The sequence below is a fragment of the Tauraco erythrolophus genome, chromosome 11 (genome assembly GCF_009769465.1).
Source record: "Tauraco erythrolophus isolate bTauEry1 chromosome 11, bTauEry1.pri, whole genome shotgun sequence".
Taxonomy (NCBI): domain Eukaryota; kingdom Metazoa; phylum Chordata; class Aves; order Musophagiformes; family Musophagidae; genus Tauraco; species Tauraco erythrolophus.
The window spans coordinates 25,554,958-25,579,439 of NC_141475.1; the positions used below are offsets into that span (position 1 = coordinate 25,554,958).

General features: G+C 40.5%; 2 protein-coding genes across 2 annotated transcripts in view; one reads left to right on the forward strand and one right to left on the reverse strand.

Moving 5' to 3' along the window:
• Positions 1–863, reverse strand: part of SERPINI1 (serpin family I member 1) — a 53,524-nt gene extending 52,661 nt beyond the window's left edge. Inside the window, exon 1 of the mRNA XM_086618177.1 lies at positions 836–863. The gene's annotated coding sequence lies outside the window, so the exon portion shown is untranslated. The remainder of the gene's footprint in view (positions 1–835) is intronic.
• A 248-nt stretch (positions 864–1,111) lies between these two features.
• PDCD10 (programmed cell death 10) lies at positions 1,112–13,571 on the forward strand. The gene is made up of 8 exons (XM_086618060.1): positions 1,112–1,223; positions 8,034–8,249; positions 8,888–8,941; positions 9,638–9,755; positions 10,409–10,535; positions 10,916–10,994; positions 11,300–11,382; positions 13,087–13,571. The coding sequence occupies exons 2-8, from the start codon at positions 8,154–8,156 to the stop codon at positions 13,166–13,168; spliced, it is 639 nt and encodes a 212-aa protein (XP_086474186.1). The 5' UTR covers positions 1,112–1,223; positions 8,034–8,153; the 3' UTR covers positions 13,169–13,571.
• Positions 13,572–24,482: the final 10,911 nt, after the last annotated feature.

A 24,482-nucleotide genomic window follows, 5' to 3' on the forward strand; every position in this document is an offset into this window, starting at 1 on the left:
GGCAGATGCGAATCCAAAACTGAGTCAGCACTTCAACAATACACTTAATGTTAAATACCATTTAAAACTTTCCATCTTAAAACTTCCCAGTAACACAATTACCTCGACAAACAACACACAAGTTTACTTAAGTTTTTTCATAGCTAAGAGACAAAACACTCGGCGCGAACGCACAGTCTGCAGAGCACCGAACAAATTAACGGAGAAGTGTGCCACACGCCACAGAATTCCCTCAAAGAAAGGGTTCCAGGAGGGCAGCGACCCGAAAAGCCACGCAGACCTGCACGACACCACCTTCCCCGGCGCGGGCGGGTTTTTAAGAATTGCTGCCTCCACACTTACCGCAGCGCAACTCGAAAGCAAAGTGCTCTTGCTGAAGCGCAGCCGCCGGTGAGCGGGGCTGAGGGCGCCCCGGCTCCTCGGGGGTTTCCCTCCCCGCCGCTGCCGGCAGGTGGAGAGCCAAAGGGCGGCGAACACCTGAGGGGGGTCGATTTCCTCCCCGTCTTCAGTTCTCCCACCGGCGGGGAGGCTGCTCCGCCGCCAAACGCCTCCTCTCGCCGCCGCCGCCGCCTCCCCTCGGGCGGGCGCAGCCTCCCTCCCCTCAGGCGCTAACGGAACGCCGCGGCGGCGCCTTCCCGCGCGGCGCGAGCCCGGGGCGTGCCGCCTCGCGTGCCGGCGCCCCCCGCGCGGGCAGCCGCTGCTGCCGCCGCCCGGACACGCGCGCCGAAAGACAGCAACAGAGAGCAGCTTCGCTCAATGTAAGAAACAAACCAGAGCCGCCACCCAGCGCGTACACCCCCGGCACCGCCGACAGCGGAGGAACGAGCGCACTCACCGGCCCGGTGCTGTCGCCGCCACACCCCCGCCCGCTGCCCGCCGCCGCCGCACCCGCCGCTCCGCGCTCTGCCGCGGCTGTGCTCCCCCCGCCGCCAACGCCTGGGTAGTCTCAGCGCCCCGCCCCGCCCCGCCGAGGCTCCGCCCTCACCCGGGCCCCGCGCTCCCATTGGACGCCGCCGCCTCCAGCCCCGCCTCCTGTCCCCGCCCCCGGGGCCGCGCGGCATTGTGGGGCTTGTGGTCGCGGGCGTCGGACTACAAGCCCCAGGGGCCCGCGCTGAGTTCCGGACAACGCCTGGTCTGTGGTAACAGCGGCGGACGCTTCCTCCTTACGGGCGCTTCCGGCGCGGTAGCGAAGCCCACTCGAGAGCTCCGTGGGCTGAGGGCAGGTGAGGTTCTGCGCCGTGTCCTTGCTGCCGTCTCTCCCTTCTCGGCGTGCGCCCGCGGAGGAGCGAGCGTGCGTGGAGGGTGGAGGGCTCCGCTAGTGTGTTTGTGCAGGGCCTGCCTCGCCCTTCGGGGCTGCGCCGCGTTAAAAGCGTAAAACTCTTTCCAGCATTGGGGCCTAGTTGAGGGGCGCTGGGGGGAGGACGGGGCGGGCGGGCGGACGAGCAGTGGAGGCCGCCGGTAGCTCCCGCTGCAGGTGAGCGCGGCCTCGGGCCTCGCCGTGTGGGGAAGGCGGAGAGGGTCCCTTTCCCTCCCCTGCTGGGGAGAGAGCCCGGCTCTGCCGGGCGGGCGACCCGTTTCCTCCCGCCTGAAGGCGGGGGTGTAGCGGGGCGCGGGCTCGTCCTTCTCCCTGCCCTTCCCGTAGCCTTCCGCCTCCCGGTGCCGCGGGGGTTTGCGGCCCTCCCCTTTTCGGGGCGGGGGGAGCGGCCACCGGGGCCCTGCCCGGCTCGGGGCCCCTCGGCCCGGGCCGCCACGCGCTGCCCTGCCCGGCGAGCCCCGGGGGGGGCGGCCGGGCCCGGGCAGCGCAGGCCCGGATGTGCGGTATTTTTAGCTCATCCTAACGCCGGAGCGGAGCGCTGTCAGGTGGCTGCGGTCAGTGCCTCGTCAGGTGGCGGAGGGAAGAACGCTTCTCGGCTCCTTCCCGCAAACCCGGCGGCTCCGGGGCCGCCCCGCTCCTCAAAGTGCCCGTCAGGGACAGCAGAGAGCCCGGGCTGTGCTCCTCCGAGTAACCCAGCAGGCTGGGGAGACCCTGAATGCTCGGGTGTCCCAGTAAGGTGCTCGCTTAACTGGTGAGTTCGGTGGGCTCCTTTCCTGTAACTCACACATGCCGGGGCACAGGTGGATGGCTGAAACTTTGGGCCAGGTTTGTGCTGTTCCTGTTATCAGAGGAACCAGTTGTTCTCTGGTATTTGTGTACTTGTTGGAATGTATTTGTATGTTTGAAACTGGGTTTTACCCAGTTCTTAAGTTCTGATAGAGTAATGGCTTTGCTTTCACATTCTCCAAGGGGGGGGGGGCGGGGAAAGAAGGAGAAACAGGGATGTGTCGTGATTATGCATGTGAAGAACCACGACCTGGTTCAGTTATACAGCATAATGATTTTAACGTTGCTAACTGGTGGAATTGGGGCACAGTGCAGGACGCTGCAGTTTCTCGCATGGTAGGCAGGCAGAAAGCGAGGTGTGTTAGGACAGGCCAAATCACTTCGATTTTCAACTTCAGCATTGCAAAAGAATATGAGCTAATTATGAGCCTGACTTCAGAAGTTGGCTTAGATTTCGTTTTTATAAGTTGATACGATTCTAAAAATAGACATCTTGGGTTTATTGTGAGCTTGCGTGGTTTCCGAATTAGTCCTACGAATTGCTCTCGCAATAATAGGATGCACAAGCAGTTATGCTTTGTCAGAGTGAACCCAACTGTAAGTGACACTTATATGTGCATGGAGGTGTTTGAAAACTGCATCTCTCTTTTAGCAAGAGGTATTTAAAGATACTTTTAAAACTTCAATGTTTTTCTCTGGTGACATTCCTTTTACTAACTCTTCAGTGAAGAGTTAGTAAAATATGGCATCAGTGCAATAGAGTACCTTCTGAAAGTTTCTTGTTATTTTCACTGGCTTTAAAATATAGAGATTGTTATCATAGCAGCTGATCTGTGTGTCAATTCCAATGAATTCAGCCACACTGCCATGAAGTCACCTCACTTTTTAAAAGAAGGAAAGTTTTGTAGCTGAAGCACAAAGCCTTTAAGCTTTGTACCATATAGTCTGAATTATACAATGGGAAATAATTACAATCTATAATTGAAATGCAGTGCTGGTGGGTAAGTTGCCATCTGACAATGAAAAGGAGTGTGGGGTTTTTGATTTTTTTTTTTTAAATGACCATTAACAAGGGAAACTTAGTTACCAAGCTATGTGTGGGGTAGGCATGTAGTTAAAAGAGCATACTGTGCGATTTTTCTTTTTCTTCTGTAAAATTTACAGCTGTAGTTAGTAAATTACCTGAACTCCCTCCTCCCATGCACATCAGGCTTACAACTAGGAGCCAAGCTCTTTGTCTCTGAATTCAGGGTGGAATTCATGCTGCTATTTTCCTTCACTCACTTTTTCCTCCTGAACTTAAATTAGTTTTTCTGGTAACTCAGGGGTCGCAGATCACTGCAAAAAGTGAAGCAGAACTTCTTGGCAGTAAGGCTAGTCTTTTCTAGCAGGAATAGAGCTGTAATGTTTGCTAGAAGCCAACCACTGAAATAATCATTTTGGTAGATCACTGCCTCAGGCCTTGTTCCTCTCTAGTACTTTTCTGAAAGAGTATGAATGTCTAGATGCTTAGAGCTTTCCAGATCTAAAGTAGATGGAGCCTGGAGAAGGGAATAGAGACAACATCAATGTATAGGTGGATCTAGTGATGACATAACTGAAGATTGAAATCTGCCAATTGACACCTAGTGTTTCTGTTGTTTTAAAACTCTTTCAAAGTTGGAATCATGAGACTGCTCTCTTCTCTTTAAACACGGTTTCAAAAGATAGTGTAAAACAAACACCTTTCTTTTGTGTACATGTTGCTTGTTTTCACGCTGGCCAAGGAGCACCTGTGGATTTGGGGGAGATTATTGCACTCTGTGATGATTATTTAGCTCTGCAGTTCTGCTATGTGATTTTAGTGCATGACCAAAAGTTTGTTAGCAAGTGACACAGACTAGAGAAAGCAAATTATCACCTTAGGTGCTGATAACAGTAGTTGTGTGCTTTGGGAAGTGTGGTGTTTTCTGCTATTTACCCTTTTTGGCTTACAGGAAGTTTATCTTCATGTAGTGTTTTTCTGATAAAGTTGAGTTGAGTGAATTAAAATGTCATTGGATGGATATGGGGGAATAGGTCTATCAAAGAACTCTTCCAGATTTGTTCCTTATCTGAAATAGACCAGTTCTCTCTGTGTTTGTCGAGTAGCTAGGTTAATATTTTAGTGCTGAAACTTGAAGCTTAGAATGTAAAATCTGTACTGACAGAGAAAGTTTATACTCCATGGTAGTATATCTCCTGGAATACAGCTTGATGTGTTGGATGGCTTAAGACTGAGCAGCAGGATTGTATTAGCTGGCATCTTAGCATAGTGTTCAAATTTAGATTCTCTTTAAATTCCCTGTATCATTCTTTACGTTCTCTCTGATGGTTGATTTCATCTGATGTAGCATTTATGGTTGGACTCGATGATCTCTAAGGTCTTTTCCAACCTAGAAATCTATGAATCTAGAAATCTATGAAGCATGACTTCTGAGTACACATACACAGATTTGAATCTGTGGGATCACTGTAACAGAAAAGATGAGGCTTGCAAGCAGATTAATATTTGGCAGTCTGTCTATTCCAGGCAGCATATCCTACTATCTTCTTGTGTTTCCCCTCAGACCAATTAACAAGTTTGCCAGCTAAGTAACACCTTTTTTGCATCCTGCAGCAATTTGCCAGGATTTTCTGAACCGTGTGACTACATTGTGCTGTTCTAACAAGTCACCCTCTCATGGAATCTTGTTCCCATTTTTTTGAGAATGTAAAAAAACCAATTGGCAGGTGCACCTAGGGTAAACTCCTCTCAAACACTACTCTTTTGAGATTGTAGTGAACTGAAGTTAAACTTTCGGAAGACAGCGTTGCCATAAAGCTTGGCAGTTATGCAGATGGCTGCTTTTTATCACACACCAAAAGAAATACTGAAGAATAAAACTTGTTGCTGCATGATAATGTGCATGAAACTTTGACTTTAGTCAGGCCACTTGGAAAGCTAGTGGGCTTTCTAATAATTTTTCTAAATAATAGAACAGCAACTTCAGTTTTCATGGGGTTTAGGACCATAGTCAGGATTGAGACCTTCTTGAAAGGTATTCGTATGTGGTTTAGTGCAGCTATGACAAACTATCTGTAATGCAAATAAATGTGGGGTTTTTTTTGTGAGGATTTTTATCCTTGCTGTTTAACACTAGTGAGGACTGCAGTGCATCTCAGTTATATCTGAAAGATGTGGGGTTGATCCCTAGCTGCAAAGACAAACAGTGTGGCAACATTAGCAGTCAGATATGTGTGAGACACTACCAAGTGTTGTATCTTCTGGAAAATGGGAAGATTTCTGGAATAATGAATGACGACTGTGATGTATTGAATGTATTTCTTTTCATATGTTAGCAACAAAAATATTTGGTGTTCTTATACATGCACACAAGAAATAAATGTTTAAATCTACCTCTTGTCTTCGGTCACAACACTTGTATCCTTGGTGGTAATGTAAATCCAAGGGTTTGTGTTTTGTTTGAAGAATTTGTCTGGTAAAGAGGTGATAAATGGTGTCTAATTGGTTTTGTATGAGGGGTTTAACTGTACTATGGATTAGTAACAATAGCTTATGGCTCTACAGGAGAAAATGAGTTCTTCATAGTAGCCCACAGTGTAATAGGTTTTCATCATCATAAAAGTCCATCATTTCAGTTAGTATTTCCTTTTCTTTGTGGATACTGCAAGCCCATAAAAACATAGTAATTGCATCTAATGGTGATTTCGTCCTTTTTTTTGCCCTTCTTCCTGTGATCAAAAATCTTTTGCTTAGACTAGAATGATGTTCAATGACCTGATGTAGCTGTTTTAAAAACTTATTCTGTTGAGAATACAGTACTCTAGGTACAAACTTGCAGTAAATTAATCTGTGAATGCCGTCTTCAGTGGTGCTTGTTAGCATAGTATCTTGCCTGAGCAGATATTTCTACTGAACTTCCAGAAACACAGAATTAAACAGTAAAAAAAAATCTCTCCATCCCCTCTGCCCTTTACATGCCAGAGTCTTTAGTGCAGGGAATATGCATATATAATAAATGGGACAGTTTGTACTTGCAGTAGTGGGTGAAAACTTGTTCAGACAAGTTCCCTACCCCAATGTGAGTAGACTTTGCATGAATTTGTGTAACTCTGAAACAAGTTCTTTAAAGATATTCAACTTTTTGAGGAATGATGAATATTCACTTGTATTCTTCCATGTTCTTGACAGCTGTAAAATATCTATGGACAGTTGATAAAATTGTGAGAGTCCTGATTTTTGCAGTTCTATCCATGTGGACATTCTGTATTTATACAGACAATTTTTAAAGTCTCAGTAATCCAAAATTGTGAGAGTCCTGATTTTTGCAGCTCTATCCGTGTGGACGTTCTGCATTTATACAGACAATTTTTCAAGTCTCAGTAATCCTATCCTGTGGCTACAGGAATCTGCTCATATATGTCATGTTGAAGGGTTGGAACAGTAAGAGAAACGGAGATGAGATTTTGCAAGAAGTAGTCCATGTCAGAAGACGCGTTGCTTGTTACTATAGTCATGTTTAATTTTCCTTCAAATCATGTTTTAACCGTTGGCTGTTTCTATAGTGTGACTAGTTCTTCACTTGTTTTCTCACTTTAGGGTATATTCCTGTGCCTAATCACATGCTCAGATGAGACAAACATGGTATTTGGAGTCATCCAGGTTCTTCTCTTCACTTACTGCAATCAATAACAAATTTCACTTGTATCATTATAGCTAAACTGCTATATACCTGCCCTAGGCAAAAAAAAAAATAGTGTTCTCTTTAAACAGCCTGAGGATTTTTAGCCATTGCAGACCATAATGAGGAATATAGCTTGGAGAAATACCTTGGCATTTTTTAACCTATTCAGACTATTGGGAAGTAATATTGATTACTGTAGTAGCTTCTGCTGTTTCTTAAAAAAAAAAAAATCACTTTTTACTAAAATATCAATAAAATCAGTACACAAACATACAAATGCCTGATGTCTGAAGCTTGTTAGGAGGAAAAAACTTCCTCTAGAGCATTAAATACTCCAAGCCAATCTAAAATTTAAAGCTGTTTATCTCTTTCTGTGTATCTTTGTTCCTAACTTTAGGTCTTTAAACTCAATTATGCTATATAAAATATTTTAAAAAAATCTTATGAACAGAAAATATAGCAGACTGTAAAAAAACATTTCTATTGAAATGTAGGGTGACCTTTTTTCTTTTCCACGTGATTTCTGAGTCTGAGCAATGATCACTCCATGTTGGATGTGATGAGCTGGACTGGGTGGAGAACGTCCAAAACCTCAGTTCAGTTACTGGAACAATAATTTTCCGTTGAGTTAACATAGCTGTTGACACACCCTGAGTGGAAACATGACTTAAGACTTTTGCTTATATAAAAAACAAAGAGGTATTTGGAATTCAAATGGGTAGAAAGTAGGCACTGATCTTCAGCAGAATCACAGCTTGATGCGTATGCAAAAATGTGGAGTATTTATGGGTAGTTTTAATTGTCATAATGCATTTGTGTGGGTTTGGGGTTTCCAGCATGTAATGCTTGTCAAGATTTTTATATATGTGAGTGGTAGGGTGTCTTATGCTGCTGCTTACAAGTGGGGGCAAGATTTTTGTGATCCGTATCAAATAAAATCACTTCTTTCAGGAAAATTAATTCCATAAGAACGTGAAGTAAAATTTTTTTGGTAATACCTTGCTCTTTAAAATAGCTGTTCACTTACTAGATTTCAATTAGGGTTTTGAAGTTACATGAAGTGGTCGTTCTGTATTTACTCAACTCATGTCATAAGTAATTCCCAGTTTCTAGGCACTGACAAACTAATGTTGTGCTGAGCCTTTTCATGTTTAGAACCTGTCAGTTGTGAGCATTCATAACTGTATTTGGGTTTTGTGTTTGTTTTTTTTCTTGCACAACCTAAGGACAATACATTTTCCAAGTTCTTCCAAGTATTCTTGCACAACGAGGAAAAAGAAGAAACATTTCAGTGAATGAGGAGTTTTTTGCTTCTATAGTGTTTTCCTTGAGAAGTGGGTCTTTGAATGAGGATGACAATGGAAGAGATGAAGAATGAAGCAGAGACCACTTCTATGGTTTCCATGCCTCTCTATGCTGTTATGTACCCTGTCTTTAATGAGGTAAGCTACGTTTTGCTTTAGAATGTGATAATCCCCCTTCCATTGGGAAATACGATCGTGGTGGCAGGTTGCTCATCTTGCCTGGGAAAGTGTTGTGTCTAACACCATCTTCTTTCTGTGCATTATTTTACCCTTCTTTCCATTAATACAATTTTATGCTTGTCAAAGATTGCTAGTTGTCTTGGTCCCGATCTTTTTTTCTTACCTTTTAGAGAGGATTTTCGCAAAACTGCTAGGTCCTGCATTCTATGGCAGGAAGGAATGTATAGTTGAACATGTACCTATGAACAGCTTGTTTTATTTTAACTTTACTGCTAATAGTTATAATTGAATAGGATATTTGTTTTTCTGTGAGTATCAGACATGGTCAAGATGTTCTCGAAAGCTTCTGCCAGACTTCTACTGTAGGCTGGATAAATGCAAAATATGTCTAGTGACATGTTTGGTTTTAGTGTTTTTATTTTGGGAGAAAGTCTTTCCCTTTGAATCAAACTTTATAGTATCTCTCCCTCAAATTAGACCAGTAATTTGAATGCTTCTGTCAGTTCTTTTTCATTATGCTATGTCAGGCAAGGCATTAGTACTTGTCTTATTCTGATAACATTAGAATTGCTAATAATTCTAAACTTTTATTGCAGCTAGAAAGAGTAAATCTATCTGCAGCTCAGACGCTGAGAGCAGCTTTTATTAAGGTGAGGACTTACATACAGTTTACCTTTTAAACAATCATTCTTCAATGTGATGAAGCTAAAAAGTCAGCTGTCTTGTTTCCTTATGTCTGATATGGGGGGCGATGGTAGTGCTAGCTAAGAAAACCACACACCTTCATTCTTTTTCAGCACAGCATATTTCTTTGGTAGCAGCACAGGTAGTCTGAATCCTTCCAGTGTTAGTCTAGCTTAGCTTTTCTTAGCTATGTCATCAATCAAAAGTTTGAGGTTTTTTTCTGAAAAGCAATTCCAAGATGATGTTTGAGCATATGATGTGATTTGTAAGATGCACCTTTATAAAATGTCACGCGGAAGATGGGGGAGCAGCACCTGTGTTTGAGTGAATTAAATCTCAGTGGATACAATATCTTTGTCTCAAAGCTTAGTGTTTATGGAAATAGAATATAGAATTTCCTTAAAAACTTATTCAAATTGAAATGAGTGGAAAGCCTTATAGGAAAAGTTGTTTGTACAAAATCACTGATGTAATTTAAGAAATACGGTTGTTGTAGTGGAACAATGGCTCTCAATGTCATCTGCTAGTTTAAAGCCATTAGACTTTTAAAGTTTCTAGCAAAGTCCTGCAGTATATGAAACAAGTTACATGAAAATCTGCTTTTGTGCTCGCAATATTCAGGTCTTGCATATTTAAGAATAAAAATTTTCTGTGCCATACAGGCTGAAAAAGAAAATCCAGGTCTTACACAGGACATCATCATGAAAATTCTGGAGAAGAAAAGTGTGGATGTGAACTTCACAGAGTCTCTTCTGCGTATGGCAGCTGATGATGTAGAAGGTAATATCTCATTTGTTGAATAAGTGTGTTTTTAATTACACTGTTAACTAGGAACATGCATTTCTCTGTGTCTATTTTCAGAAGGAGTTATTTGTTTCTTAACAAATTTTTTTTCAGCATGGTAGAAGAATTATTTGTGTTTTCTGAATATCTCTTTTGAAGCAGTTAAATCTCCCTAAAAAACGTACTTGACTCATAAGAGAAAAAAAAAAAAAGAATGTTTAGAACTATGGTTATGTGGGTGCATAGTTCAGCTTTTGCAATGCTAACAACCAGAAAAAAGCATATATGGAGTATGATACTCTTTTTTTTCTCTGCTTCAAATTGAACCAGTAGTTATACTGTCAGAGAAGAGGACTGTACAGTAGGCTTTAAGTTATTTTAATACTGCATTTGATTAGTGTCTTCAGTGTGTAACTTAAATAAAATAAGATAGGCTCTCTTTTGAACTTGTAATAATAAAGATTATTGTTGCACTCTGTTTTTATTGATGCAGAGTGTATTCACTGCAGTTTTCTGGTCATGGCTATTTTTGTGCTGTTCACCTTCGAATGTAACATGGCAATACTGCATTTTGTGAAGTAGTGTTTTTAGCTGTCGCTAGAGACCTAAGGAAAAACTAATGGTATTTATGAATGTGTTCTCCTTGTTAGAGTATATGATTGAAAGACCAGAACCAGAATTCCAAGATCTTAATGAAAAGGCACGGGCACTTAAACAGATTCTTAGTAAGATTCCTGATGAGATCAATGACAGAGTGAGGTTTCTTCAGACAATCAAGTAAGTGCTGTATTATGTATTTTTCTGCAGATTGAGGGGTTGAACTTTGTATTTAAATCTGAATGTTCAAATACTGTAGGAGATGCTAGCAACACTGCTCTCATTGGAAAGGAGCCTGATCCTTGCTTATAAATGAGAGGACAGAGTTGAGGATTTTTAACGAGCGCCCCATGTTACCAGGCCAAACTTAACCTTCCAGTTCAATCCTAGTTTGAATTCCCATGTCACTGGTCTACCTCTTTGTGTTTGGTCTTCCTACATCCTGACACATTCTGTAGAGGCTGTTTTAAGAAGTATTTGACTACTAGAAGGAGATTAAATGCCAACATTTAAATAGGATTGCTGAAGAATATTACAGCTATCTTTTTATTGCCAAACAGGGACATCGCGAGTGCAATAAAGGAACTTCTTGACACAGTAAATAATGTCTTCAAGAAATACCAATACCAGAACCGGCGGGTATGTGCAATAACTCTTTTCATACAATATTTTTAATAGTATAAGCATAGCTTTTTGATCAAAGGATAAGTAGGAGAGCTTAAGTGGTCTATGTAATACTTTAACAACAGAATTGTTGTATGGTAGGTCTCAGCATTTTTGTAGGAAGAGGGTGATTTCTGTGTATGTCTGCTGAAAAAAAAAAAATTAAAATTCCTATACATACATAATGTTAGCCAATCGTCTTCTCAGTTTAACATCAAGATTCTGACTGTACTCAGCAATATGTGAACTAAGCCTCTGCTCCTGGTGTTTTCCTTTCTTAGGCACTTGAGCACCAAAAGAAAGAGTTTGTAAAATACTCCAAAAGTTTCAGTGATACTCTGAAAACCTATTTCAAAGATGGAAAGTAAGTATGTTTTTGTACAAACATTTTATGTAATGAAAGGTGTTGTTGACTAACAGGGGAAAATAAGACAAGCTTTTGAGTATAAGCTACCTTCTTCAAGATTTGCTTAATTTTTTTCTTCACTTGTGTCCTCAGACCATCCTGACTACTTTAAAATACTTTTATTCCTTTTGTAATGCCTTTGAGGAAAGAGAAGTCTGTTAACTGCACCACCATACAACACCCATGTGCCTTATTAGCTTTGAATTTGTGAAGTTAAATTTCATGGCCTTATGCAGTTTTTTTTTCAGTGTACATACAGGACAAAAAATTTATGAAGGTCTTATTAAAAAAAGTGATACACCTATTTCAAATATCACTTGCAAACACTGAACATCTATGCAGTGTTTTCTTTGATTTACACTACTATTGTCCTTTCTTTATAGCTCCTTATAGTGCTTTGCAGTATTTAGAATTACTCAGCTGATTAATCTTTTTATATTCGAACATTTTAGCCTTCAAACTGAGCCTTTTTTCAGGTCTTCACCTTGGGTTTTGAAGTCATCAGTGCAGTGACTGTTTCAGATGATGACTGTATCCCCTTCAGATTTTGACAGTGCCAAAGTGTTCTATATGCTGCTGTTTTAAAGATGAGAACTAACTTTCTTGTCTGGTCTTGTTGAGCTTGGCAAAGACTAAGAGCACCCAGGGGATGGTGCATTAGTGAAGGAGAGAGAAGTCTTGAGACCAGCTATGAACACTACCTTGCTCCTATCAAAGCATTCTTCTACTCCCGTCACCCCCTTCTTATTGAAATTGAGGCTAAATTTGGTTATGATATGATGCCAAAATGAGAAGTTTAGACCTTAGTAGCTTTATGATTACTGAACACATGTGTAGATAAGTTTTCGCATGACCTAGGTCTAAACAGTCTCAGTTGATTAGAAAACAACTATTTGACTGATAAAATGGTGAAAATGGTTGTGTGGTGCATATACCCCAACCATACTGACAGACACCAGCTTTGTTTAGCCCTGTGTGAAGTGAATGCTGTGCTTTATAGTGTGGGCATAAGCTTTAAGTGTGTTAGGTGTTAACACTATTGCAAGAAATCCCAGATGAGGCTTGTATTTTATATCCTTGCAGAATCAGAAGTAATTTAAATTTGTCTGAACTGCATGTTGAATAAGATACCCTGCTCTCACCAAAAGTAACAGCACTAAGCAAAATAGTCATGCTCACAGATGTCCTTACTGAGCAGAAACTCAGTGACTCCATACTTCTTTCTTAACAAAAAGATAACTAAAATAGCATGTTGCTTCCATGTGTACATGCATAGTATTTCTTGAGGAAAGAGTTGCGAATTCTGAAATTACTAGGGGACAAAGTGTTCAGCTTTGAAAAGAGCAGGTGTTTAATGATCATCTGCTCCACTTTTTTTTCTTAGTTAGCTAAAACCCCAGAATTAAATGATTGAGATGTCCGTGATGATGGAGAGCCAAGGTCTTTAAGTTCCTGCCAATAAACATAGGATTAGCTATGCAAATAAGTGTATCTGTTTGCCAGCAGTAAGCTTCAGGTAGATCACGATATGGTAGAACATCAATATGCTTCCAGTTTGTGGTGCCTAGATGCCAATATATTCAGCTGCCCAAACTTAACGCTGTATTTATTGAATGCCATGCTTCTAAAACTGCCTAAAGCAATATCTTTCTCTTTCAACAGGGCAATAAATGTGTTCATAAGTGCCAACCGACTAATTCATCAAACCAACTTGATACTCCAGACCTTCAAAACTGTGGCCTGAAAACTGTATATGTTGAGAGTTGTACTTTTCAATGGTGGATAGGGTACCTTTATATGTAAATTTTAAAGTTTTGACTGTATAAATTATCAGCCCCTCTTGAGGGGCCTAATGCAGGATTTTGAATGGGATTATTGCCATCTTACACCATATTTTTGTAAAACATTGTAGCTTAATCATAATCTCACAATGAAGATTTTGCATCACTTTTTGCTATTATCATTCTTTTCAGAATTATAAGCCAAAAGAATTTACGCCTTAATGTGTCATTATGTAACATTCCTTATAAGAATTGTAAATATTTGGTGTTCTGTTTCTGACATTTTAACTTGAAAGCGGAAAACTGCAAGATTATGTATTTAACAATATTGGTGGCAAATATTCAATAAATAGTTTACATCTGTTAGACTGTCTTTTTGTATGTGAACAACGATGCATAACTCGTCTTTCTAGAACCACAGAACAGTCTTTAAATGGAAAACTTAAAATTATTTGGGTGCTTAAAGCTACTGGCAGTTCAAATCAGTGTAAAATGTGAGGGGTTTTCCTCAAAGCTGAGATTTTTGACTGTGATCTAATACTAGACTAGAATAGTAGAATAATTCTGTTTAAATGTCTTTGGGAAAATAATAGAGAACCCCAGAAGTGAGGCGTACTTTTGTTTTTGATAGAAACTGAATCCCACTTCTTTTTTTAATCTTTTGTTGGTGGTGAGTTCACAGGTTTTTACTCCTAGGCTACTTTGAGGTTTTGAGCAGAGAATTACTTTAAATATATGCAGCTGACTATGCAGCAAAAGGTGAATTTAGAATATTAAGATAACTGGGATTTATACTGGTGCCCTTTTGGGAGGGAGGAGGAGAGAAGATAGAAGTCTTCCAGGTAGCACTAGTGATGTCTGTACTATGCATGCCAATCAGGCAACCTTTTTTTTCAGGGATTGAAATCATGCGAGACCTCGATTGACAAAACTTGTCTGTGTAGATGATTCAGAACTACTGATGGACAGAGTCAAATGTTATCATTGTGATTTCATGGTAATATTTCACAAGTTTCTAATGAATATCTTGCGTGTCCCTTTGAAGTGCACCTGGAGTTTGTTTTGAAGTAGAATTGTTGCAGAATAAACTTCTGGAAGTCTTCAAAATATTTACATGGCCATAAATAGTAAGTTTAGGGAAGATTGTGACGCAGTTTGTAAAGCTGCACAAGCTGTTGCAGGAGGGTCATTTCGGGCTGGGAGAGCACAATTGCTACAGAACTATTCCTTGTTTAGGTATAAATGGTGAAGAAAAGGTACAGCCAGACTTTTCTTGCATGCTGGCCTAGTGCCATATTGCTCATTTGGAGCAAGTGCCTTATCCAGAGGACAACAGCTGGGTCTTTGAATTTTTGCTATCTGCTTAAATGGTCTAAAAGGGGAAAACTATACCTGCAGCCCTCCAGAATAGCACTGGATGTTCTGCTGTATATCTGTGCATGGAAATGTTTCCTTGATGAGCGCACTGACTAGTGAAATATGACAACGTGAAGGACTGTTATGTAAAAACATGTTAATGGGAATGTATGTTGTGAATTTCTTGGTTACATAAAGCTATAAACAGGACATGATCTTTAAAGCTTGCTGTTCAGACTGTTTTCTAGACAGTGGCGTGGTGTCTTTACTAGCAAATTGAGCTTAGTAGCATGACAAAGGGGCATATACAATTTCTAGTTTAACTTTTTGTTATTTATTAAAGCTTGGCGTACTAAACTGTCAGTTCTTGGAAAGCAGTAAAAGAAGTGATGTTAGCAGTTACAAAGGCAGCCTGGCTAACTTAGGGAAACGTTTAATTTGCATCTTGGAATTCTGTAAGTAAAAAGGTTGAATAGTCTTCCTGGTGGATGATGTTAACTTAAGTCATAAGAAGGGCTAAGCTTCAGGTAGTCTGGCCAATATGTTTTGGTTTATCTGTGACCATATTGTGATTTCTTTGTTACCCTTAAATTAATGGAAAATTACTCATTGTAATCAATATCTGGTAATGGGTAAAACTTGAAAACTCATGTCTTCAGGTCATACTCTTCTCTTGTGTGCAGTGAATCCATATCTAGTGGTCTTGTAAACTGTTTTTCCACTGAGTATGAGCTGGGGCATATGTCTGTCAAATTTCATTGTGGATTTGCACTTTATTATTCAAGTTATCTGAGTAGCTAAAGATAAGTTTCTCTTAAGGATTTCTAATACAGCAGTTAGTGTTGCAAAATACTATTAGAAAATTTCTGCTGTGAATGTGGGTTATAATTGCTATTATAATGTTAACATACAGAAAACCAATCTAATAAAATAAAACTTTGTATATTTGTTAATGAAGCAAAAAAAAAGTCTTAATCCCTTGTTTTGATCTTTCTCAGCCTACCAAGAAAGGGAGAAAAGCTTAGATTGATTTACTTCTGGTTAGAAGCTTCTCATTTTAATATTGGTAAAAAAGTTTTGTTTAAGCAAGTCTGTGAGACGAGCCAGGTGCCCAGCTCAGTACAAGCTTTAACTTGAGTTGACATAACATGGTAAGTATGAAATTTCACTGTTCTGGTGTCAGAACTTCTGTTTATCCAGACAGAAAGATAAGATAGTATCAGTCTGGATTCAGTGTTCCCTTTTCATGTAATCTTATCTGGATTACCACTAGAGTGTTCCTTCTTAATGTTCTTTTCTGATCTTCCACTGTGTGTGGAGGGAAGATCTTCCTTGTTTATTCTGCAGGTGTTATCTGCTGTCTTTATTATACAGAGACAGGATATAATGCTCTGAATTGGGTGGGGAATGAAAGAAGGTTATCTGGACAAGCTTGCCACAAATCTTAAGTTTTAGATTATTCCATTATGAAAGGGCGATAATACACAATGTGAGATACTAAAGACCACCGTTTGGCACAGCAGTGATTATCACTCACCTTTGGAGTAGGCACTGGCTGTTCTGCTTGAGAATGTTGCTGTGTCATGCTCGGGCTGGTGTTTCTTCTCACAGGACTAACCAGTGCCCTCTGAAAAAGTATTGCAGGTGGTTTCCACTTGTGAGCTGGGGGAGCTCTTCTAGCTTTGCATGATGATTCGGTGCACTTGTTCACTTTGTCAGTTTTCACTCCACTTTTTTGGTTTTTCTCCTACTTTTCTGAGCAGATGTGGCTTTCAAGAGGCTGGCAGGAAACGTGCTTCAGGAACAGAACCACTTCCTAGCAGCAACCTTCGTGCTAAGAAATGGGACTGAGAAGATGCTCTTGGGTCAAGTTCGGCTTCCTGTTGCAGAATTTTAGAAAGTACTATATAATGTTGGTCGTAATCTGTCAAGTTCTGTTTTAAAGCCAGCTTCATTGTCCTCTTTCCTCTTGTTAGATGGCATTTTAAAATGGTGAAAGGGGGGGGAAAAAACCCATCTTCAAATATTGAAGTTTAATACGCTGCATAAATTTAACTTACGATGAAGAATTCACTAACCTTGTCCACAACCAATTGTTCTTTTCCCTCTTCTACACTTAATCTTGGGATGAATTGTATACCATCTTGGGCTTCATGTTTGAAAGATACACAATCCCAAGTTTTTGGGCCTCTCTAAAAAGAGTAGAGGTACGGGCAATGCTAAATTTTATGCCTTTGAGACTGAGATAATTTTTTTTCCTTGTGGTTGTAACACAAACTTGAATTTCGCAACAAAATCCATTGGAGATGGTGTCTCTAAGGTGGAGGAGAAGGGTTTGGCTCTTCTGGAAACTTCTGTGGAGGTGATGTCCCTTAGCTTCTCTGTCCCTCTCTCCTGCCTGACAGGTTGGTTATGATTTTGTAGATTGCTGATTCCTGAGAAAATGCAAAACGCATAGCAGTCATCTTGCTGGGTGGCGTAAGCATCTTTTCAATAACTTAATTTATGCCTTGCCTTTGCTGTAGCTCAGATGTGGCTGCTGTGACATACATACATGCATACAGAACATGCATGCTGCAGGGTCTGTAGGGAGCATGCTGTCATCTCAAGGACTTGTGTAGCCTGGGGGAGAAAAGCTCTTCACTGGGCATTTACACCAGGGTTGAGTCCTGGGTGATCACATGGAATTCTCTCATTAACCATATGTTGCATGTCATCTTCACAACTATTTTTGCAAGATCTGTGCGAGTATGTGGCTTTTTTTAATGCCCAGTGTAAGGTCGAGGAGCACAGCTTGGCAACGTTTGAAGTGTGAGAATTGTGCCTGTGTTGTGCTCGTCGTAAAAACCTCGGACTGTGATAATACCTGGATGCTATCAAGAGTATACAATTATAGGATAAAGGGTTTAATCTTTTCCCCTTTTCTGCCACCTTGCAGAGCTTCTTATCACAGGTCAAATTGTTAAGATCAGTAAAACTTTATCTGGCAGCATTTGCAGTGGGAATTTGCAATTTAGGAGTCTACTGTTCCAGAAAAATGTGCAGTGTTGGGTAAAGATCAGTTTGGTCAGAAAATCTCAGTTCCAAATTTATTTTTCATTAGATTGTGCTATCGCTATTCCTTTGGAATTTGTTTCTTGTTATTAAAGATTCATAGATGCTCCCTTGTTTTTTTAATGAGTAACCAAAGGCAGCCATGGAGGCAAGTTCAGTTCTTTTTGTAGGGACTGTCAGGGACTGTGACACTTGTGAGCCCCAGAGCAAGGGATGCAAAAGACTGAGCGTTGTTGTGGATGTTAAACCCTTTTTACCCTAGAGACAAAAGTGTTCCTACTCACTGAGTGTATTCAAGAAGGACACGGAGTTGCAGCACTGCGTAACACATTACTGGTGAGAAGGTAAGCGAAATAGATTTTTCAGTTGCTGATTTCTAATGCACACTCAGGTCTGCTCTATAAATGTTTGTGAATTTGCATTTGGTATCACAGTCGAAGGAGTTGTTGTGCCTGATGGATATAATGATTTTAGAGAATATTTTGTAGTATTTCACGAGACTAAAAAGTTTAAAACCCTATATCTAAACTAGACATCTTTGACATTTTATTATTTCATAATTGTAACTACTAGGCTCTTCACAGTAGGTAATTGCTTTTTTTCCTCAGAGCTGCGTTAGTCTCCAAGGACAAGTGATGAGTGAAATAGAAGCCTGAGTGCCTGAAGTTTTAAAATAAAGAGAATCAAGTATGTGCTACAAGTATAATTCACTTAAACTCCCTTTTTGCTGCTGGGTATCTCGTCTCTGATAGAGCCACAGTGAAAAATGCTGTGGCAGAATTTGAAAGCGGACTGAGTTATAACCTTTAAGAAAATGCAGGACACTTTCATGGCAAGTGAATTTTCTAATTAAAATGTTAATTGGAAGGATTTTGCCGTGCTTATTGAGGAAAATGTGGTAACCATTTTTCACTGCTGTTTGCATAGCCACGTGGTATTAATAATTTTGTGTGGTTTTCTACATCCGCTTAATGAGTGACAAACTTTGCTTAAGTGGTTTGGACTGGGAGATCAGAAATTCCAATCAAGGATGTAATGCAGTAAGGACAATAAATATTGCCTATGAAGGTTAAGAAGCAAAACTCAGTCCTAGTTGTGAGCTTCCTCTGCATCTAGACTGTCTCTGCAATAGCTGTATCTGAGTACGATTCCTATGCATGTGACACTGCAGCTGGAGACAAATCGTGATCAGTTAACCCAACGCTAGTATTTAGGGAACCGTGCTGCTGCTCAGAGTCTTGTCAAACTCAAATTTAATGCAGGTTCCTCTGAAGCCTCACAAAAAGCCTTGGTTGCTGGGAAGGAGGAAAAACAGGGAGGGAAAAAAATCCTATCTGTGACTATTTGATAAGAATTATGAAGTTTAAGGGGTAAAGGAAAATATAACTGGTGCTGAGTTTTACTTGCATTTTCTACATGGTTTTAAACATCAAAAACAAAGCGAACATTTAACAGTAAAACCTTGTGCAAATGAATATTTTTCCATCAGAAATACTTGAATGAGAATTGAGATGTTCTTTTCAAAGACAAAACAAAGGTCCATGTTACCGAGGCACAAAACCTAAGTGTGGTGGGTGGTTTTTTTTTTTTCTTTCCAGCATAAGAAGAGACCTTTATATCATGAAATAAAAGCAATAACAACTGCTGAAGATGCCAAAGTAGGTGAAGTTCAACCTGTTGACCTCTTTCTATCTGGAGCTCTTTTCTCATGAACATGCAATAATGCTCCTGTAATTCTCTGCCAATATACAGAAGCAACTTGCATTAGCAGAGTCATGCATAAGAAAAATACAGCTAAAGTGCAAAAAACCCTGTTGTAATCGTGTTTTAGACACAAATTAAACAGCAAGGCTGACGTACTGGGATAATTAGAGATCAAACCTGCCATTTGGCCAATTCTCATTTACTGAGGTGTCAAGTGTGACGTGTAACCTTGTCCGAGTGCTATATCTGCGAGGACACTGAGCCCGGCGGGATGTGCTCCGTGTTCTCATGATGTCTTTAGTGGAAGAGGAAACCAGCAGCCCCCTCAGCCTGAGCTGATTCCTGAAACAGTCAATGAGCAGCTACCACGTCTTCTTCCCTGTTATATATATATATTGCAATTCTAAAATATAAGAAGAATCAGGTCCAAACTTTCCTGATTTTTTTAATTTAATGATTTTGGTACAAAATCATTATTTCTACATGCCACGAATGTGTCTCTGTACAGCTCCTGGGTGTAGAGCAAGCACCTTTGGTCTCTGGGTCTGGAGTTGAGGGCAGGTGGACAGAGAGTCTGCTTGAGTCTCTGCTCTGCCTGTAGCCATTCTGTGCAAGGCAACAGCCTTAGCTCAGGGGCACAACTTTCAGCACAGACTTTTTATTTGTTTCCCAGTTTTTCTGCTGGTGTAGCCTTTGAGGCTGCTTAAAATGGATGGAGCTCATTTGTACAAGGTACACCTACACTGCCATTTATTTTCATAGCGGCAGTCACCGGGCTTTGTTTTGTGTGTCCCGACTGCAAGCTCCAATTTCAGTTCTTCTCCAAGCTATTAGTCACTGTCCTTTGAGCCTAACTTTAGGAACAAGTGGAAAAGTTCATAATCAAAAATGCCTGAAGTAAATGGATTTTACTAAGGGAATGGTCCAGCTGCAGACTGCTGCTGTTCAGTTCATCTCTAGATAGTCGGTCTCTCCGAATCAAGCACCTGGAACTAAATTTTAAGAGCTGGCAGTTTTGTGGGTTCTCTGATGTCTTAAAAGCAGATTCAAAACTTGTACCTTCTGCTACTTGGGAGCCTTGCAGGCAAAACTTCTTGTCACTTCTATATTTCCAAAAAGCTATTTGGAGGAGAACAATATGGTAGAAATTAGTGGAAAAACTTGGCCTTTACATTTGTTTTCTTGATCTCTGAAAATTATACAAAGTGGTGAGTGTTAGTCTTGTGGGTTTTTCTTAGGGTAAGGGGCCAGGGGACGATGATTTCAAGTTAGTTATACCTTTAAATAATGTCTAAAGATGTTTCCATCTAAATTCATGAATGTGTGGCTATTCATCACAGTGGAAGCTGGATAAGATTTTTGATTATATGTGCTGAATACTCTTACTGCTTGTTTGGATGGCGTTGCTTCTCTCCTAAATGCCTTTTACTGTACTGTTGGTAGAGTCTAACTATACAGTATGCAAATTGTAGACTATAATGTAATAGTGTATTTACATGGTTTAGGTGGTTATGTTTAGGATCAATTGCAAGACTTGCTGCTTTGCTGAACTGATCTCTCCTTCCCAGGAAGCCAAGGAGCTGTAAAAGCTGCTGCACATCTCAGATTTTTTTGTAGCTGAATTAGCAACAGAAACCAAAGAGATAATTTGGTATGAATTTCATCCCAGAGCTGTTAGAGTTCAGAAATCCAATACGCAATCTACATCTCTCACAGACGATATGCCTAAAATTCTTTGTCTTTCAGTCTCTGCAGTAAAAGGCTGCTTTTCTGCTGATGCATCTTGGTGAAAGAGCGCAAAGTTGGATGAAAGAATTCATGCTATCAGGAATGGAACTTGAAAACTAGAAAGACAGTGTTTGAAATTCCATAATTAAGTGTTAAAATAAGGATTGAAATTTTCCTGACAAAAAGTATGACACTGGAACGTTGTTCCTGAGAGCTGCCTTTGTCAGTATTAAAAGATTTCCAGACGTAGCAGAGTTGGAAGCCTGTTTCTGTAGGAAAGTGTTGGTGCAGAGGGAAATCTGCCCTGGCTTTAACATGACTGTAACTCTTGCTGTTTTTCCCTCATGACCTATCTTAAACATAGTGTTGGTATGCCCGTAGTTAATAAAGCTGTATCTTTGTTTTGCAAACACTTTATAACTGTATATCCAAAGTACATCAACTTTTTCCCAACGTGTAGAATATCACTCAATAGGTAACTCCAAAGCTGAAAATGAAAATCAAATCCCAGTATCACTTGCAGGTGCAGAGAGGATTCAGTTTTCCTTTTTCCATGGATCACTGTTGTTAGAGCCAGTTTGCTTACTGTGAAAAATCCCTCCTTTGTGCTACAATATTCGGTACTCAAGTCAGAATTGCCATCCATGTGACACTTGTCAATAGATCCAAACCCTCTTTAGTATCATTTAACCATATACTGAACACCCAGTCCCCATTCCTAACTCTTCTCAATGACCATTTGTCAACCAAATATCAACCATTTGTCCTTGACACTGCCAGCAAATTTGTGGCACTACAAGATTTATTTCCCTTACTATTATCTTACTATGTTGCATGTGACACGACCGGAAATCTCTGCTATGAATTACCAACCAACATCCCTTCGACTCAGTGGGCAGCTTGAATTCATATCTGTTCTAGCGTGATAAAGCAATAGCTGGAACAGAGCCTGGAAAAACAGGGATGTGGGACCATGTGTATCTAGTCTATACCGGACTCATGCATGCATTAGTCTGTTCTTCCCATGTTCCTGCTGTATGGCTGGCATAAGTGGTCTCTCCTTCTTAAAAGCAGTGGATCAGATGTTTTGTCTCCAGTTTCAGTGCAGTTTTGACACCACAGCGAAGACTGGCAGAGAACGAGAGTGGCTTTGTCTCAAATGGTGGCTGTAGTTCCAACAATCCTAACCTTTTCCTGACCTCCACCCATGTGTTTAATTTCTCCGTGCCTCAGTTCCCTGTTCATTATTTAAGGAGTACACACAATGGGGCCCTGATCTCAGCTACATTACTGTAATAATAATAAAATTTCCCAACCATAAAGGAAAGATTTGCAAGCCAATGAGTCTGTCACATTTTAGAGTGCTGCATAGTCTTTAGAATGAGAAACATTTTAATGTGAGCAAAGGCAAATCACTTACAGTACAGGAGCATTCAAAAGCTAGAATGTATCCTCTAAATATTTTAGAATTGAGGTAAAATAAATAAGTCAGTATCTTTCAGCTAAAGAGCTCAGATAATTTTCTGCATGGATTATATTGCCAGAAGAAAATCAGAGAAGCAAATAGTAGGGGAGAATAGTCATAATTTGTAGAAAATGGTTGTGTGGAGGGTGAAAGTCTTTACTATCTCATTAAAATGTCTACTGCATGTTTATCTATCGGAGCAGGAAAATGCTGAGGTACCTGAAATTGCTCGTTCCTCACTGCAGTACCTGCAGAGGTGCCAGGTGGAACTGATCTACGGTTCCCTGCAGCTCTGTTGGCTGTGATGGTATTTCGACATCTTGCAGCCAACCTATTGCTGCTGCCCATGTGCCCGTCCTCTCCTGGCTTCAAGGGGTGGCATCAGTAAGGACCCTGACACACATCTTCAAGACAAAGCTGGCTGAGAGGTCTGCTTTATTCCAGATGCAAGGCTTCTGGGGCTGCTGTATAATGTGTCAGCTCCCTTTTGCCAAAGAGAGGAATGGGAACCAAGAAGGGGTCTTACCCACCCTCCCTGTATGGTTAAATACTTTTTATTTGTGTCATAGAATTTTGGAGCTTCATCTTTTTTTCTAAAGATTGAGAGCTTGAGCAAAATGTCTTCTTCAGCATCTCTTCTATTTTAAGAATAGAGTAGGAGCTCTTAATCTTTATGAAAAATTATTCCTAGATGGTCTGTGTTTCAAACTTATTTTGGAAATACAGCATTATGTATTGTATTATAATACTGGAAGTTGTCAGTTCACAGTGGGGTCTTGCTACGCTTTGTTTTGTGCAGATAAAGACAAATGAGGGGTGAAAGAGCTTGGAGTTCAAAACAGTGTGACTCACAATAGGAAAGAGTTTTGCCAAAGATCACTGGCATAATGTAAGTAGAAATCACGTTTCTTTTGCCCAAACTGTTGAATTATGTCACTTCTTTATAGACCAATCTGCCTCTATAAGGGGAAAAAGTCCTATTGTTTCATTTCAGCAATAGTGTGTTAAGACAGAATGTCACAGAAAAATCATGCAAAAGTAACATAACCTGCAGTATCACATTTAATAAAAATTAAATACAAAATAATAATCCCTTGATATAAAGTGGTGGTAGTCAGGAACAGGCTGACCTTTGACTTCAAGCTGTAGTGCGGTCATACACTCTACCTCTTCCTGACTCCTCCTAATCCTTGGTTATCATTCCATGCTGATACCAGGGTGAAAACAGGGGAGAGCAGGGCAAATTGGCTGTGTTAAAAATATATCCAGTCTTTTGCTTTGGAGGCTATTCACAGGAGATGGCAGCAGTTGTGCTGTACAAATTCATTTAAAAATTTAATTTAAAAATTGCATTTCGTCATTGACATAAGTTGACCAAAAAAGTATGGAATGGAAAAAGAGGAAAGTGAGAGGAGCTGGTGGTGTCAGAAGGGAGAGAAGAAAATGTTTTTACATTAAGCACCCCTGTAGGTTAGACTAGCGGACCCAGATCTGAAGATGTTCTGGCACACAGTGTCTTTGTTTACGTGCTTATAATATGCCAAGCTCTTCAGGCATGTTTTTTCCTAATCGAGGTTTAAATACTTGTGTCTGTTGAAAAGTGAAAGTGGTACATATCTTGAACTTATTGCCCTAATACTTCCTTGATACAGTATGCTTGTAGTAACTAACAATCACTATTTTTTTTCCTCTTTACTACAGAGTAACACTGGTAAGCAACCTGACCACCTGTAGACCTGAAGATGACACTTTGAGAGTCTCATGCTGGAAGAGAGGCAGGTTTTTTCCATATTTTAGTGAGTCTAGGCCAGGTTGCTTTCATGCAGAACATCTCAGGGGTGTATCTTGATTGAAGAACGATTGTGGTCACCAGCGTGAGAGCCATGAGAAAGCATCCCGTGATTATTCTCCTGAAACAGAGTAGATGAAGCATCTGAACGCTTTTAGTGTCAGGGAAGTATTTTGTAATT